General features: G+C 42.2%; 1 protein-coding gene across 4 annotated transcripts in view; it reads right to left on the minus strand.

Moving 5' to 3' along the window:
* The window catches only part of ARID5B (AT-rich interaction domain 5B), a 178720-nt gene that overhangs the window by 83194 nt on the left and 78940 nt on the right, over positions 1-16586 (minus strand). For all 4 annotated transcript variants that reach the window (XM_083614423.1, XM_083614424.1, XM_083614425.1 and 1 more), the window contains one exon: positions 12601-12831. In XM_083614423.1, the coding sequence (XP_083470549.1) occupies positions 12601-12831 (231 nt within the window). The remainder of the gene's footprint in view (positions 1-12600; positions 12832-16586) is intronic.

A 16586-nucleotide genomic window follows, 5' to 3' on the forward strand; every position in this document is an offset into this window, starting at 1 on the left:
AAGTGAGAGATAGATTCTGTTTATTGGACCTGAAGCTTCTGTTTACAGGACTGAAAGTTATCTAGCACCGTTCCATGTTTTCTGATTAATCTCCGTATACAGTATTGCACCAGAACCAAGTAAACCTCAGAAAGCAAAATAAGTGTGTCTTTAGCTCTCGGTCCCACAATTTGGTCAATAATATTTCTAATACTTCTATGGTTCTTCCTTTAAGAACTCGTGTTGCACAAGCAGCATCTCAGTAATCCTTACAGCAGCTCTGCAGTGAGGTAGGCGTAGCATCATCATCATCATCATCATCATCATCATCATCATCATATTGCAGGTGGGACAGAGAGATGGAGAAGGTTGCCTAAGGCCACCCAGTGAGTTCATGAAGTGCAGTAAAATCTGCACTGGCTACTTCCCATATCACAGCTCATATCACAGCATTATTAAAGGCACAACACCCACTGCAGTGCATTCCTCTACTGATTAAATCAACGACAAGCGTGCTGTTTAGTTTTGCACCTGATCCTAAAACTTGTTTCCTTGGAAGCGTGTGTGTAGTAAGTACTAGCTCCTCAGATTTTGCCTCATTACTTTAGATGGCTTAGATCATGGGTATGCAAACTAAGGCTCGGGGGCCGGATCCGGCCCAAACACCTTCTCAGTCCGGCCCGCGGATGGTCCGGGAATCAGCATGTTTTTACATGAGTAGAATGTGTGCTTTTATTTAAAATGCATCTCTGGGTTATTTGTGGGGCATAGGAACTTGTTCATTCCCCCCCAAAAAAATATAGTCCGGCCCCCCACAAGGTCTGAGGGACAGTGGACCAGCCCCCTGCTGAAAAAGTTTGCTGACTCCTGGCTTAGATCATTAGAAGAAACGACAGAGACTTGCAGCTCAACACCCGTTGATAATAAGCAAATGTTCTCGGGAAGGAACAAAGCACAGTTCCAGTGAATTCAGGTAAGCTTACAAGCGGACCTATTCCTAAAAGAGCATTAGCTAAAATTACACTGGTTTCCATTGGAGGAGAGCCTCAAGTGCTGACATGTACTGAGTGTCATGTGATACATAATAATACTCTTAAACCAGTCCTGACATAATATCTCCCAAAGCATAATAACCACAAATGACTGCTTTAGTTAAGAACTAGCCAGAAGCAAAATAGAGCTGTGTAAAAGTAGATTTAGCCATAAATACCTCCACAATGTTTTATTCCACTTTTGGTTTGTTTTTTTTTAAAAGGGGGGGGGCTTTAAAAAGTCCCATAATAATTAACAAAGTGGGGGTGGACAACACATCATGTTCTTTACTATTATACAAGGGCTGTGAATGGTTATTTCATAGAACCACAGCTGCCAATGCTGTAAATTATGCAGGCACCAAGAAGCATTAAGGAGGAATAATAGCAGTTTAAACGAAAGCTGACGTAATTCATGATAAACAGTCATTGGAAAATGTTACGTTGTTGTCTCCCCCACTTTTTTTTTCTAAGTAGGTTTAATCTGAAGAATGCGGCCATATTCTGACATAAACCGCTTCTCTTTTCCATTGTGTTCGCTTCAGGAATGTTGGCACTTACATGAGATGAAGGGGGCGAGGAGAAGGATTCTCTACCACTCGCAATAATTACTGGTCTCACAGTATGAAGACTTTGGGGAATGCAACGATGAAAATGTGATAGTGTGATTGATTGGAAATTCTTCTGAACACAAAACACAACAAAGCCCTTCAGAAGCTTCCGACACAAAAGGCATGCAGGGTGGTCTGAGGAAGGGGGCAAAAACAAACGGGATGACACGTAAACAAAAGGTGTCGTCCACAGAAAGCACATTTAACAAATGGCTTAAAACAATAACTTCCACATCTGTGGGAGGGATTTGGCTCAGGTGCTCACCGAAAATCACAAATTGTATCAGGCAACAACGGTTCCTATTGATGGAGGCCGTATGGTCCCTTTCACATCAGCAGGTGTGGCAATGGACATGCTAGATCTGTGCCTGGCCTTGGTGATGAGAAACTACATGGGCCAATGTTAATGGGTGGTTCCTCTGACCAGATAGGTGGGGTTCAACCCCTTATGGACAGAGATAGTCTAGCTTCTGTTGTCTGTGCTCTAGAAATCTCTAGGCTAGATTGCTGCAATGTGTTACGCATGGGGCTGCCTTTGACGACAGTTCTGAAACTGTAGCTGGTGCGGAATTCAAGCAGCCAGATTGTTGACTGGAAGTAGGAGGTTTGATCAAAATGTGGTCCAACTGCACTGCTGCCAATTAGTTTCCAGACTCAATTCCAGACTCTGGTTTTGACCTACAAAGAATTATGTGGCTGAGAAGCCCAATAGCTTAGGGGCTGCCTTTCCCCACGTGAACCTACCCAGACCTTGTGTTCATCACCTGAGGCTCCTCTTCATGTGCCCCCTTTGAAGGAGGTGCGTAGGATGGCAATACAAGATCAAGCCTTCTCAGTGATGGCTCCCCAACTGTGGAAAGCCATCCCCAGAGAGGTGTTCCTGGTCCCATCACTATCAACCCTTTTGGTGCCAGATGGAGTCTTCCTTATTCACCCAGGCATTTTGTTCTTAATTGGTGTCCACCTCTTAGTTGGGTAGCAGTGGGATGTGCCCTTTTTACATTATTTCAGGATGTATACATTTACGTGACGTTGTTTTCTGGTGTACTTTAATTTGGTATTGTTTACTTTTTTAAAAATTGTAAATCGATTTGAGCCTTTTTTTTGCAGTAAGCAATAAATAAATATCAGGATTAAATAATAAATAGTTGCTGTTTCCCAGATATGTATTTCATGATGCCAGGCAACACAGACTAAATAGGTTACCATCAAGGGCCACAATCTTGCTGCCCTGCTCACCACTGGTGGCCCCGCACATGGAACAGCTCTCTGTAGGAGCCACACTTCCTTCATTGCCACCATTGCGTCAGTAAGCCTTAATTCCTACTGTGGGGTATTAATTTCCAAATAGAGACTTTTCCATGCTCCTCACACAGGATGATCTGTCAACCCATTCCTCCCCAAGATTTCACACTAAAGGGGAACAGTCCTCTTCCTTCTAACTGCTCTGGGTGAGTCTTCGTATTATGCAACTGGTTTGTTTTTTTAAAAAAATTAAATTGATTAACTGGTTGTCAAGAGTGACTTTGGATCAATGGACTGCTTCGGGGACTCTGGAACCTGAACAAGAAACCTCAAGGTTTGAGGCTAAGACTCAGCCTGGTGATCTACAGTGGACTCTATATTGTCAGGTCTCAGAGCTTTCTTCAGGGGCAGAAATGAATAGGGATGTGCCACTTAAGACACTGCAACTAGCAGACAATATAATGCCTCTGGATTCATCAGGTTAGCATACAGGTAAATACTTGAAACTTGGACTTCAAGTAAATACTTGAAACCTGGTGAACAAAACAATACTTTTTTTTTTTTTGCTGTACTCCAGCTTCTATCTCAAGCCACCAATCTCCAAGATCTTGAGCTATGATGGAGACCAGCCTCCAGGTCCAGATTTAGGTATGCATAGTCCTAGTCTAGCAGAAACATTAATAGCCCGGGTCTGTCGAAACCTCCCTCTGATTTTGCTCTGTTTCAACTGTTCCAATATTGTGCAGTTGGAAACTCTGAAACCACAGCAAGCGTTTTACATATGAGATAACAGACGAGTGCTTGTGGTTAAGGAACTAGAACAGAGCTCAATAAGATCCGGGCTTCTAACAGCTCGGCTACATGCTTCCTGTGTATTATTTTTAGGCAGAAAGAAAGGCATAGTGAGCTTTATACGGCATTCTTGCAATAACTGAATTGCATCACAAGGGGCAGAGTTAAGGCAGGTCATGCAATATCTATCACTCTGGAGAGGGTGGTTTAAAACATATTCAAGAAAGCAGGGTTTACAATCATGAAGTTATTAACATGATATTATCACAACGGTGATTTCATATTGCTGAGATCTAACTTACCTTCAAATGTATGAACTTGAAAATTTCGTCTTCCCTCCTTTTCAAGCCCTCCTCCTCCGCCCTTACATTTCTTATTGATTAGGATGATTACTTGTAATAATTTTATTATACTGTATAATAATATAGTCCTTTGAGGTCAACATCCACAAATGTGTTGTACTGAACCATTCTGATGGCCCCTTGGTGCCCCAGGTTCCTCTCCACACCCAGATATACCTGGGGTAGGCGTACTTCATAGCCTATACATAGGCTGGGCAACAGTCTCCCATATTACTATAACCAGTTGCAGTGCATTGGCAGTTGCACATTTTCTGGGCCGTATTGCACTCCAGCTCCCATATATACTTGCAAAATTCTTCACATTCTCATGCATGATCGACTGTGCAACACTCTTTGGGGGAAAGTCACAGTTGTTATTTTTGCAGAGGAACAATTGGGGGAAAGGACTTGAATGTTGGTTCCCAGTCCTCTTGAAATAGCAGGACTGACCAGGTCTTCAAGCCAACCTCAGCAACAGCACAGAGGCTGAAGCTACCTGTTATGGCCAGAGCAAGGCATCTTATCAAGCTGTGTCATTTCCAGTGGTCTCTGCGTTGACCACTGCAACTCAGTCACCCAGGTGGGGGTGGATCTCAGATCTACCAGCTTATGGTTCAATATACTTGAATCACACAACCTAAACATGCTGCTCACCTCAACAAAAACCTCCAACGGTGGCTGGACCAGTTCGTAAGGCTATTAAAACATCAACATCAAAAAGCACTAAATTGACCAGGAGGGATGTTACAAATGCCGTATACAGAACTCAGGCTGTTTTCAGAGCTCTGTTTGAGCAAGAAGAAAGTATCAAAATATAAAGGCAAAACAAGTTATTACAAGTTTATATTTGCACTGGAAATGTTACTGCAGGGACATGCCCTGCACTCAGTCTTACTGGTAACAGTTCAAGACAACAACATGAAGTGGATTAAATTATAACAGCATTGCAAGGGGGAGGCACACTGTGATCCTATTATCCATTTTTGTTGTTGATGATGTCGCTTAGAGAATGCAACTATTTTACACATTACAATGAACAACAGGATGTCAAAATGTGCAAATATTTATTCTGAGATTATGGGAAGCAGGGAAACAATTAGAACGGAAAAACATTAAGAATGAAAAATCATTTAACAAAAGCAATTATACGTGGCATTTAAATTCTCTGTCTTCAAATTATTATTCGAAATCATACTAGAATCTGTCAATGACCTATGTGTGCGCGCGTGCTTAAAGCAAGCATATGTATTATTTCACAACTAAAACCAATCATTACAAACAACATCTGGGGATCATTAATAGCTTATTCCACAGCTGGATTAACAAAATAAGAAAAAGGCTTGACCAAGAATTCAAAACATTTCCAGATTTCTCATTTAAAAACCCACTCAGATTTATTCTAACAATGATGGGAAAGAACTTTTTATATATACATAGAGCATATAACGTTGCCATTCATTAATCGTCACTGTGGCTATGCCCCATTTTCTGTTTTGTGAAAGACCTGCAATATTTAGCTTTGGAGAGTTCTGGAGATTTGCATATTTTTCAGACTGCTAAGGATGCCACAGTAAAGCTGCATCTGAAGAGGTCACATAATTCAAATAAGTACAAATACTTTTCGTATTTGGGTTAAAACAATATGATAGGTATAGAACTTCCATAGACAGAAGCAGTATACCCCTGAAAACCAACTGCTGAGGACCAACAAGGGGAAATTATTATCCAGCATATGAGCTCCTAAGGCACCTGACCTTTCAGAGAAAACTTTCAAACTAGTTCAGCAGCAGCAACAACCACCTGGGTTTTAACTCACCCTCTGAGTTCCATTGCCAGCAACCAAGATTCGTACAATGGAATTCTCGCGTTACATGCTTGTGCAAAGCGACCCAGTTTACAAAAACAATGAGAAGAACCACAGAACGTCTCAGATTCAAGTCCAGCATCGTCATATAGGGCTGAAACCTTGGGGAGCTACTGCCCGTTGGGTGTACCAGACTTTTTCAACCTCAGTTCCCCAGATGTTGCTGAACTACAACTTCCATCATTCCTAGCTAGCAGAACCAGTGGTCAGGGATGATGGGAGTTGTAGTCTGACAACATCTGGGAGGCCCAAGGTTGTGAAAGCCTGGTGTAACACAACATGGTCTGGCTCTGCATGAGGTAGTTTCCTTTGTTCCTCTGTCGACTGCTTCACCTGCGCACGATAATCATTTTATGACTGCAGTTGCATCAAATAACGTGCGTATATCACCTCAAACACAGTAACTCTAAGCAGAGCCAGTTCATCTACATGTTGTTTGGTTTGTTTGTTTATTGCATCTATATCCCACTTTTCCTCAAAGGAGCTCTAGACGACATACATTTTTCTCCCCTGCCCAGTTTTGTTACTCTTACAACAACCCTGTGAGGTAGGCTGGCCCAGGATCCTCCTGGTGAGCTTCGAGGCTGAGTGATGTGTGCCTGAGTCTCCCCCAGTCCTAGTCTGACACTATCAAGAGCGATGAGAAATAGAGGAATGTGCTTGAATGTGTGAACTGAGCCTGTGTCAAGGACTTGTAAAATTTAGGTACACCATGCAGGGGACATTGGATAATAGCTTACTGTCCTGCTTGCCTACTCTTTATTTGCATCTAGTCCTAAGAAGTCCTCCTTACGGCTTAATCCATGGAGCATGTACTGGAAATTAACGACCCTTACATTTTTCATTTCCCTTACTGAGCAGTAAAGTACGTACATTTTCAAAAGCTTACTCAAGAATATTAACCAAAGGCTGAATCATAACTAGCTTGTAAAACTTCTCTGCTAATGCATTACTGTTTTAAGAGAAATTACTAGCTTATACAGGGGAAAAAAGCAATCTTTTCAGGGGTACTTTACCATCCAAGCTGATGTGGGTGTTTGAGAGGAAATGAGTGCATGGATGGAGTCTAGTCATGCGTGAATGCAAATAAAGTGGGATCATGATGAAAAATCAAACCCCCTTTGATCTTCTGTTTGTGGCCTTTCATGTAAAGGGGTGAAGTTGCTACTCACACAGCCCTGCCTTCTGGTCAACTGGGAAAGAGCTGGTTCTTATTAAGCGAGGTGGAACACTTTCGGACCTACAAATTTGCACAACATTTTAATGCCGCAAAGTCTTCTCTCAAATCTTCATTGCATTTATTCAACTATACAGCAAGACAGCGGAGGCTGTCACCAATGTGATGGCAGAACTGAAGGGAGAGGAAGACCGTACAGTATTAACATATTGTATCCATGTTAATAATTTCCAGAAATGGCCTCTATGAGTAAAGGTAAAGGTAAAGGGACCCCTGACAATTAGGTCCAGTCGTGACCGACTCTGGAGTTGCGGCGCTCATCTCGCTTTATTAGCCGAGGGAGCCAGCGTTTGTCCGCAGACAGCTTCCAGGTCATGTGGCCAGCATGACAAAGCTGCTTCTGGCGAACCAGAGCAGCACATGGAAATGCCGTTTACCTTCCCGCCGGAGTAGTACCTATTTATCTACTTGCACTTTGACGTGCTTTCGAACTGCTAGTTGGCAGGAGCAAGGACTGACCAACGGGAGCTCACCCCGTGGCGGGGATTCGAACTGCCAACCTTCTGATCAGCAAGTCCTAGGCTCTGTGGTTTAACCCACAGCGCCACCCGCGTCCCTTTCTATGAGCAATATGCAGATATAAAGACACTGGGTTTCAAGTTCAAGGGTTATTTCTGGAGAACCTCGGCTATCCTTGGAAACTTAGCAGAAGTTCTTTAGTGAAATAAGGCAGCAATGGCTTCCTCTACCATTTCTGATTTCCTGGGCAGTACAAATATGCAGGAGATGGTTGGGTGTATTCTAGGGTTTACTCTCTGTTCCCACAAGTTAATGATGCAGCTCTGATGTGGTACATCCCTTGCATGCAGTTAAGACTGGCACATGGGGCAGAGGAACTCAGTTGCAGCTCCCTGCACAAGGATTGCCAACATAAGGAAATACTTTTCAGTGGCAACTATGGATGGGGTGTTGAAGCAACACACAAAGCCTGCTTCACCAACATTACTTTTTCTATGAAGTGATATTTCTTATGTTTATACATATGATGTACCCATGCACAAACTCAGCCTACTTAAAATCAATGGCTGAGTTTACATGTTTTCCTTTCCCCCGTGCATCCCATTTTCCTTTTCTGACACATTTATCAGATTGTAAACCTGTGGCCAAGGATTGTCTTATTTTTTAATGTCTGCACAGGTGCTTAGCAAATTTTAGATGCTTTATAAATGGCACTAGTAAGTAGTACTGATGATTCATGCATTTGCTGTGGTTATAAAAAACCCTGGCCACAATAGATTATTGTCTGGTAACAGTGTTGCTGGACTATTGACAAAACTAATTTGCCTTCTCTCATCACTTTCTGGGCTACTCATAGCTTTACTTCTCTTTAGCAGGGGGGAGGAGGGGACACACAATAATTTTCTATCTCATATTTAAGTTCCTGCTCTTTATGTTCCCCAGTTTAGAACAGAGAGGGAGGAGAAAAAGTAATAAAAGAACACAATGTTCTCATTTAGAATGCACAACTTAAAAACAAAACAAAACTGGGGGAAAGCTTCATGGAAAAATCATTTCTGTTAAAGCTTTCTAGCAAGGATACCGGTTCGTATGCTTTGGAGAAAATCTTTTGTCAAAATGGTCTGCCTATCTCATTTATAACAACCTGTATCTGTCACAGGTCCTGCAACCCACAAAGTGACTCCAGCATTGTCCTGTAAATATTGTAAATAAATAAATGTTCCAGCAATGTTTGGTTCCTGCCTGAGTATTTGGCATATTGTAATCTTGTTGTCAGAATGCTCTGCATCATAGATTTCTGTGTTCTTTTAGATGTGACTTGAATGCTGTAGTGGTTTGAGTGTTGGGCTAGAATCTAGGAGGCCTGGGTTCAAATCCTGACTCGGGCACAAAGCTCACTGGGTGACCTTGGGCCAGTCACCTTCTCTCAGCCTTATCTACCTCACAGGATAAAATGGAGAGGGGGAGGAACTATGTTTGCAACCTCAAACTCCTTGCAGAAAAGGTGGGATACAAATGGAAAAATAAATAAATAAGATAAAATATATACGTTTTACTCTTGTTGGTTATTCCTACTCCCTCATATTCTCCATCCAGTTCCTGAGATTTCTTATGTCTAATCTCTGCGATTATCTACGGCTCCTGCAAATTAAAGGGCATCTAGCCAATTACATGTTGCAAGAATTTCCCTTGCATTCCTGCAAGCAAGTCCCCCACTCTCAGAGCTGATTGATAAGCAACAGTACCTTCAAGTAATCGATTTATCAACCGTACCACCCTGCCTGTGTTTAGATTTAAGCTGCCACCACTTTATACATGCGACATCAATCTACATGGTATCAGTGTAAACTGTTTGCGTAACCCAGCGCAGCACATTTTATTGACTGTGGGGGGAGAATAAAAGAGGATCTGCTGCATCCCATCAATGTTATGAAACTGACACAGTGCATTTGGTATTACAGGGTCGCAATTATACTGGAACACTAGATTAGGCACACACACACACACAAACACACCACACACACCAAAAAAACCCCAATCCCTAACTTGTTCAGCAGACCTTGCAATCTTCCAGTACATAATGAGTGCAATCCACCAAACAGAACTACTGCTCATCCTTCATTAATCCCAATGAGGCCTACACTGAAGAGTGGCTCTTTTTGGTAAAAACAAACATGCATGGGTATGGAACTGAATCAAATGTTAACCAGGGGTGTCTTATAGTTTCTAATTTGGATAAGAGGAGTTTGGATTTGATATCCCGCTTTATCACTACCCTAGGGAGTCTCAAAGCGGCTAACAACCTTCTTTTCCCTTCCTCCCCCACAACAAAGACTCTGTGAGGTGAGTGAGACTGAGAGACTTCAGAGGCGTGCGACTAGCCCAAGGTCACCCAGCAGCTGCATGTGGAGGAGCAGGGACGCGAACCTGGTTCACCAGATTACGAGTCCACCACTCTTAACAACTACACCAAAGTCCAAACAATTACAAAACAGGAAGATTTGAGCCTTGATCGCAATGCAGCATGGGGAATCCACTTGTGAAATAGTTCAATGAATGTGAAAGACGATTCCTCTGAATTAAACTGTGTTAGGACTGCACCATAAAATCCGAAAAAGTTGCATTCATAGGTAGTTAAATCTGAAAACAGAATATTCGTACATCTCTCTAATGGGAGAAATGCGAGCTGAGTCACACTTGCCGGGATCACCTTGGAAGCATGCAGAGGCCACCAGAATATCTGAACAGAGGCAGAATTTGTGAGAACTCCAAAAGGACTGCTGCAGCCGTGCAAATCGCAGGGCCCACATGCACATTCATCATGTGGTTGGCACAACAAGAAGGCATTGCTGAGTCACAAGTGCAGCAGCAACAAAAGCAGCAGCAGTTACTGCACCCATTCCTGAAGGGATACCCTCTAAGTGTGGAACAGGCCACCAGGTATATCGCCATAAAAGTGTGGCCTTTTCACAACAGCAAGACAGGAGAAAACTCCTAATCCTTTGCCTCATGATCGGTACCTTATCTCATCTGCAATGGCACACAGCGTTACATTCACGTTTGCTGCTTAGCTGAAACCTCAACAAGCTACACACAGGTCTCTCTCAAATGTAAGTTCGCTTTTCAAAAGTTGCCAGCACTCCTGGGCAGAACAAGGCAGATCAATTTTGAGTAGCAGCCAGGACTGCGCACCTGAGCTTACAGAAATCAAGCACAGTGCCATTGGTGCACGTATATAGAGTACCAGTGATGATGAAGGTATAGCACTGGTTGTATTGTTTTCTTTGCTGCTAGCGTATTATAAAACATCAGGGGGAAAACCCCAGGGGTGCTGAAACACTATCCAAAACAAAGCAGTTAACGTTACAGGAGCTTGCAAATAACATTACATAGTAATATTAATGGTGATAATCAGATGTGGGAGCCATGACTGTGATCCCTTTGTTATAAGTACAGCTTATGATAATTATGATCATTAATTCTGGTTGGGTGTGTATATGCTGTGGTCTGCTTTCCTTTTGTTGTTACCTGAACATCTTTGTCTATCTCATGCACTATGGGCATGATGTGTGCAGAGAGAGAGAGAGAGAGAGAGAGAGAGAGAGAGAGAGAGAGAGATGGATCGATGGATGGATAGATAGACAGACAGACACAGCATTTAGGCATACAAGCAACTTTGTATAGCAAAAGCAAAGTCGTGTCTCACAGATCTGTGGCTACAGTTTCTCAGAAATAAATTTCACCACAATCAATCAGACTTAATTGCCTTAAACAAGATAGGTGGTAAAAGCCAGATTTTTATATTCCATCCCAGATGCCTCACTGCAGGGGGGTGGTAGCTATTTAACCCCCAAGGGGTACATTCCTTTGTGGGCAACCTTACATGAGTTGCACGTAAATGGTGGGTGGGGCCAGAGGCAGCAAGTGGGTGGAGCAACTGCACTTACCTTTGTACAGTAGGGTACATCCCCCCATCTCTCCATCCTCTATCCGGGGAAGCAAGAGGCATTACCACAGCTCAGTGACACATTCCAGCAAGGCAAAGGCACTTGAGGACATGGAATAGAGCCAGTGGGGGTGTGATCATTGGGATTTCTTAAAGAAAACCCATTTCTCTGCCTGAACCTTGCTTTTACAATTGTTCAGGACATTTCTGACCTTGTTAAGAGTGCAAGGGGCGAATTTTGAGATTTGACATTTTTATCAACAGTCACCTTGAGCGCATAGGGGAGGCCACATATAAATCTTGTTAAATAAACCCATGGAATTAATGCAAATAAATGAAAACCAGCAGAAGGACAGTAGGAAACAAAAGACGGGGCATATCTTTTCCTCTCAGATATTTCCTGAATATAATTTCATTCTTTGCGAAAGGCTTCCTCCGCACTACCCCACTCCCCAAAATATTACAAAGATTTATGGATTTCATATCTCAAAGTTCTTCCTCTGCAAAATGCTGTAATACTGGTTTGCCCTGAGCTGTAGTTTTTATCCACTCAGCACTATGGCTAATGAATCTTGATGTTCTTAACATAGGTAAACAATTATAAAAATTACAATGCATCAATTACTAGAGCTATCTAGGGTGTATAAAGAACACATGCACTGACACACATTCAAGAATTTTAAGTTCCTTTCTACATGGGGGCTTCTGAATAAGAAAATACGACAGGCCAGAAAGACTAAGTAAATCAGAACAATGGCCCCTCAACACAAAACAAGTTTAAGAGCAAACATTATGGAACAACTTGAAGGTTTGCATTGCATCCAACCAAACACCTCTTTAAATTCACATTGGACAACTAAGCAACACATTGTTTTCTCAAAATGCTTGTAATAAGCACCAGTCTTAAAATATAAAGACTACAAATAGTCTCTGAGTGGAGGTGGAATATTGCTGATGCTCAGCAATTCAAATACGTATACGCACCTTTTGTTATTTTTGAAAGGTTTATCCATTATTACTGCCTTTTACTTGGAAGGCAAAATGTCAACAAAGTGGTTTTAACTTGCAAGAAGTACAAGAGGCAAAGCTACTTACCAAACTCATCGCATATGCAGTCATTTTCAATAAGAGTTGGGTGATCAAAGGTATCTCGACAGTAGAGGATTTGTGGGTTTTTGCTGGTTACGGCAATGCCCCCAAGGGCTAATACAAACTGGTCTGTTAGGATGGAGGACGGCTTGCCCTGTATGCGCTTCAGCATGGAACGATAGCGACAGTATTGTGGGTAGCTGAGGATCAGCACATTTGAATCTTCGTCATCCTCACCTGCAAGAAAAAATATTGAAACCACTGTTACTCATTGTCCCAGCTGTCATGTTACCTTTAACATAAAACAGGTATCTGGAGGCAAGTCAGATTCTCATTCCAAACCCTTTGCATTGATTTTGGGATGTAGGAGATGAAACAGATGTAGGATGTGGAGCAATGCTACCTCCTCATATTCAATCCCCTCTCTCTGCCTCTGATTTGCAACCTATCAGCCTCCTGCAATAATTTAAATGCTTATATTGATATATCAGATGCATCTACAGAGGTTTCATTGCACATCAACTTGCATGGACCAAACATGTTAAACAGTCTACTATCACAAGTAGGGCACGTATGAAATAAGAACACATGTCCTGAAATAACTTTCTTCTTCTTCTTCTTTTTTAAAGGATCAGGCTGTTAATCATGTGCCAAAGCAGACTTTAGCATTTTTCAAGTCACATATTTCTCCCATCAGAAACAGCGCAGCCAGGTTTGGAGGGTGCAAAGTATCAGGGAGTGCAGGAATCATACAACACAGAATGCAGTCTCTAATGCAAAATCCAATATATTGCACAAAACCCAGAGAAAGTGGTTCCTCATTTTACAACAAGACAAGATTCTCGTCCATGTGACTAAATCTCAAAGGAAAAATATGAAATTTAGCTTTTTTTTTTTTTACAGTTATATCCTGCCTTTCCTCCAAGGAGCCCAAGGCAGTGTCCACCCTCTGTTTTATCCTCACAACCATTCTGTGAGGTAGGTTAGGCTGAGAGACAGCAAGAGGCCCAGGGTCACCCAGTGAGCTTCATGGCTAAGTGTGGACTGGAACCCTGGCCTCTCAGGTTCATGTCTGACACTTTAACCGATACTCTACACTGACATGTGCATGGTCTTGGAATTCCACTTGGGAACTCTGGTGTGAGACCACGCCCCTGTCCCTGATTGACAGGCATCTGAGCATGTGTTCCCTTAGTGTCTGGATTTCAGTTTCTCATCTTTCCAATCTTAAATTCAGTCCCCCATGTTCCTGGAGCAATTTGCACTATATTAATGAAAATTCCCCAGCAGTTTAGTGCGAACTTCTCCCACGATACGCATTCTTATGCAGGGTTAACTAGCACACACATTTCTGCAAGCTATTTTCAACCAATATAAAACATTTTTGTATGTTATTTTCACCAATGTATGCATCTTATAAACACTATCTTCTGATACATGCATTTAGTTCAGATTGGTTTGAGAACTGCATTGCAAAATTCAGGGAAGTATGCATTTTGAAAGATAATTGTGTTTCGCTTCACATATTGGTTCAAGAAGTGCAAATTAGGTAGTATCTCATTAAAATGCAGATAAAACTGAATTCCCCCCCCCCCGAACTAGGCCGTAGTTTTGTTCTTCACTTGACACAGGTGATGTCATTACAGTATGATTCTCACATATTTATATGATTCACATGTATTCAGATTACTACGACCTTTCATCTTAAACAATAAAACAAATCTGACTGATTATGAGATCACTATCCATTATCATACCAAGATCAATGCCAAGCAGAAAGTGACAGGCCCATTGTACTTCTGCAAAATTCCTAGTCTGAAACCGGAACCCTCTGATATGAGTAATCTCTAATCAGCCCTAAAAAGAATTTCTCAATCTGTGAACAGAAATCATGAGAGTTGGGGGGAAATGACAAGTTTTCTTATTCTCCTTTCTTATTCTTTCACACTTTTGCCAAAATGTTTTCAAACTTTCGAGCTTGAAATAAATACAATTTTTTGAAATACAAGCTGGGAATCGCAGACGTCTAACAAAAGTCTATATAACATTAAAATCCCTAGGGGGCTGTGTCAAAGTCCCATAGAGCCATCCCAGCAACAAAAACAGGACTTCAAGCTATAAGCAATTCACTGGTGTGATCTGACACAGGGGAACAAAAACCTGTATGCTGTTCAAATATCCAATGCCATACCTGAGCCGCATACATAAACCAACCTGGTGCACACATATTACAACTTGCAAGAATGCCACTTTTAGACCTATTCTCTGCAAAGGAATCACTTTTCTAAGTACTGTGCCTTTTATCCTCCCACAGAGCACACAGAGGAAACCAAAACAATTCCATGATCTGCAAGTTCAGGTCATATATTTTGACAGAATGTCTGAAAGGCAGGCACAGTGAAATCTGTGAAATTTGTTGTGGGGAAGCAAAATCTGGTGATCGCAATTTAATCTAGTGTTTACTTGCTTGAGCCTACAAGGCTACAGAACTGTAGTCATAGCACTTTCTCTCTTACTCCTAGCCCCCACCAAACATGACAACTCTAGACAGTCCCTGCAATCAAATTTGTTCTATTAAGCAAAGCGGCTGGTATACATTTTCATTCTGCCTTTTGTCCAAGCGAGTTCAAATTGAGGAGTGGTCTCCTCAAAAACAACCCTACCACGAGTTTAACTTAACTCAGAGAGAAGGCGTAACCTGTCCAAGGCTATCCAATGAGCTCCAGAGTTGAGCAGGGAAACCAAGCTTGGGCACCCAGCATGTAAGCCCACACTGCTCATATCTCAATGGCAAAGCAAGTGCTTTGAAGTAGAAGATCCCACATCCTATCCCTGGAACCTCTAGTTAAAATTATCTTGTGTAGCAGGGCTAGGAAAGACTACAGCAGGGGTCAGCAACCTTTTTCAGCAGGGGGACAGACCACCGTCCCTCAGACCTTGTGGGGGGCTTAACTATATTTTGAAAAAAATAATAATGAATGAATTCCTATGCCCCACAAATAACCCAGAGATGCATTTTAAATAAAAGCACACATTCTACTCATGTAAAAACACCCGGCAGGTCCCACAAATAACCCAGAGGTGCATTTTAAATAAAAGGACACATTCTACTCATGTAAAAACACGCTGATTCCCAGACCATCCATGGGCCAGATTTAGAAGGCGACTGGGCTGGATCCGGCCCCTGGGCCTTAGTTTGCCTACCCCTGGACTACAGTTTCAAACTTTGGAGAACCACTGCCAGCCAGAAACCTAGGCTAAATGCACCAAGCGTTAGATGACTGGCGCAAGGCTGCTCCTCAGATCATTTGAGCTTTAGTGTGGGCTGCTAGAGGCGGAGATTACAGGCCTGGTTAGTACAACACAGTGTGCTCATACAGGTACTGCTGTCTTCAGCCTGGAGATGAGACACAGCACTTATGCACCAGGATGTGGTCAGTTATGTGTTATTTGTCAAGGTACATATAAATGTCTCATATGAACCTTTGCTACAAACCACGAGTTTCCAGTAAAGCACATGGTAAAGTGACTGTATAAAGTGCTCCTCGCTATTTTTGTGGCATTTTAATGACATTTTAAAGCAACGCGGTCACTAAAATTAAATTTGCTTGCAAGGCTGATCGATGTTGCTTTTTGTTGTTGTTACTTTTAACACGATTCAGAGGTTCAGAAACAAAATGGCGGGGGGGGGGGGGAGAAGGCCCATCACTGAATGCCAAGCCTAACCAGGCAATAACTGTGTCCAAATAAATGCTTTGTAAGGTATTTTCCCTCCTTCCTTTATTCACAAAAGGTTCAACAGATCATTCTAAGGAAGGACAAAGAAAGGGGTAAACTGCACCATTTGTTTAAGGAAAGCAAATAAAAGGTTCTTGGAACAAAGATTTTCTTTCAGCCACACCTCTGTGAGAGAAGAAATCAAAGACCTATTTCTGCCAAATGTGTGTGTGTGTGTGTGTGTGTGAGAGAGAGAGAGAGAGAGAGAGAGAGAG

The sequence above is a fragment of the Podarcis filfolensis genome, assembly GCF_964270895.1.
Source record: "Podarcis filfolensis genome assembly, chromosome: 5".
Taxonomy (NCBI): Eukaryota; Metazoa; Chordata; class Lepidosauria; order Squamata; family Lacertidae; genus Podarcis; species Podarcis filfolensis.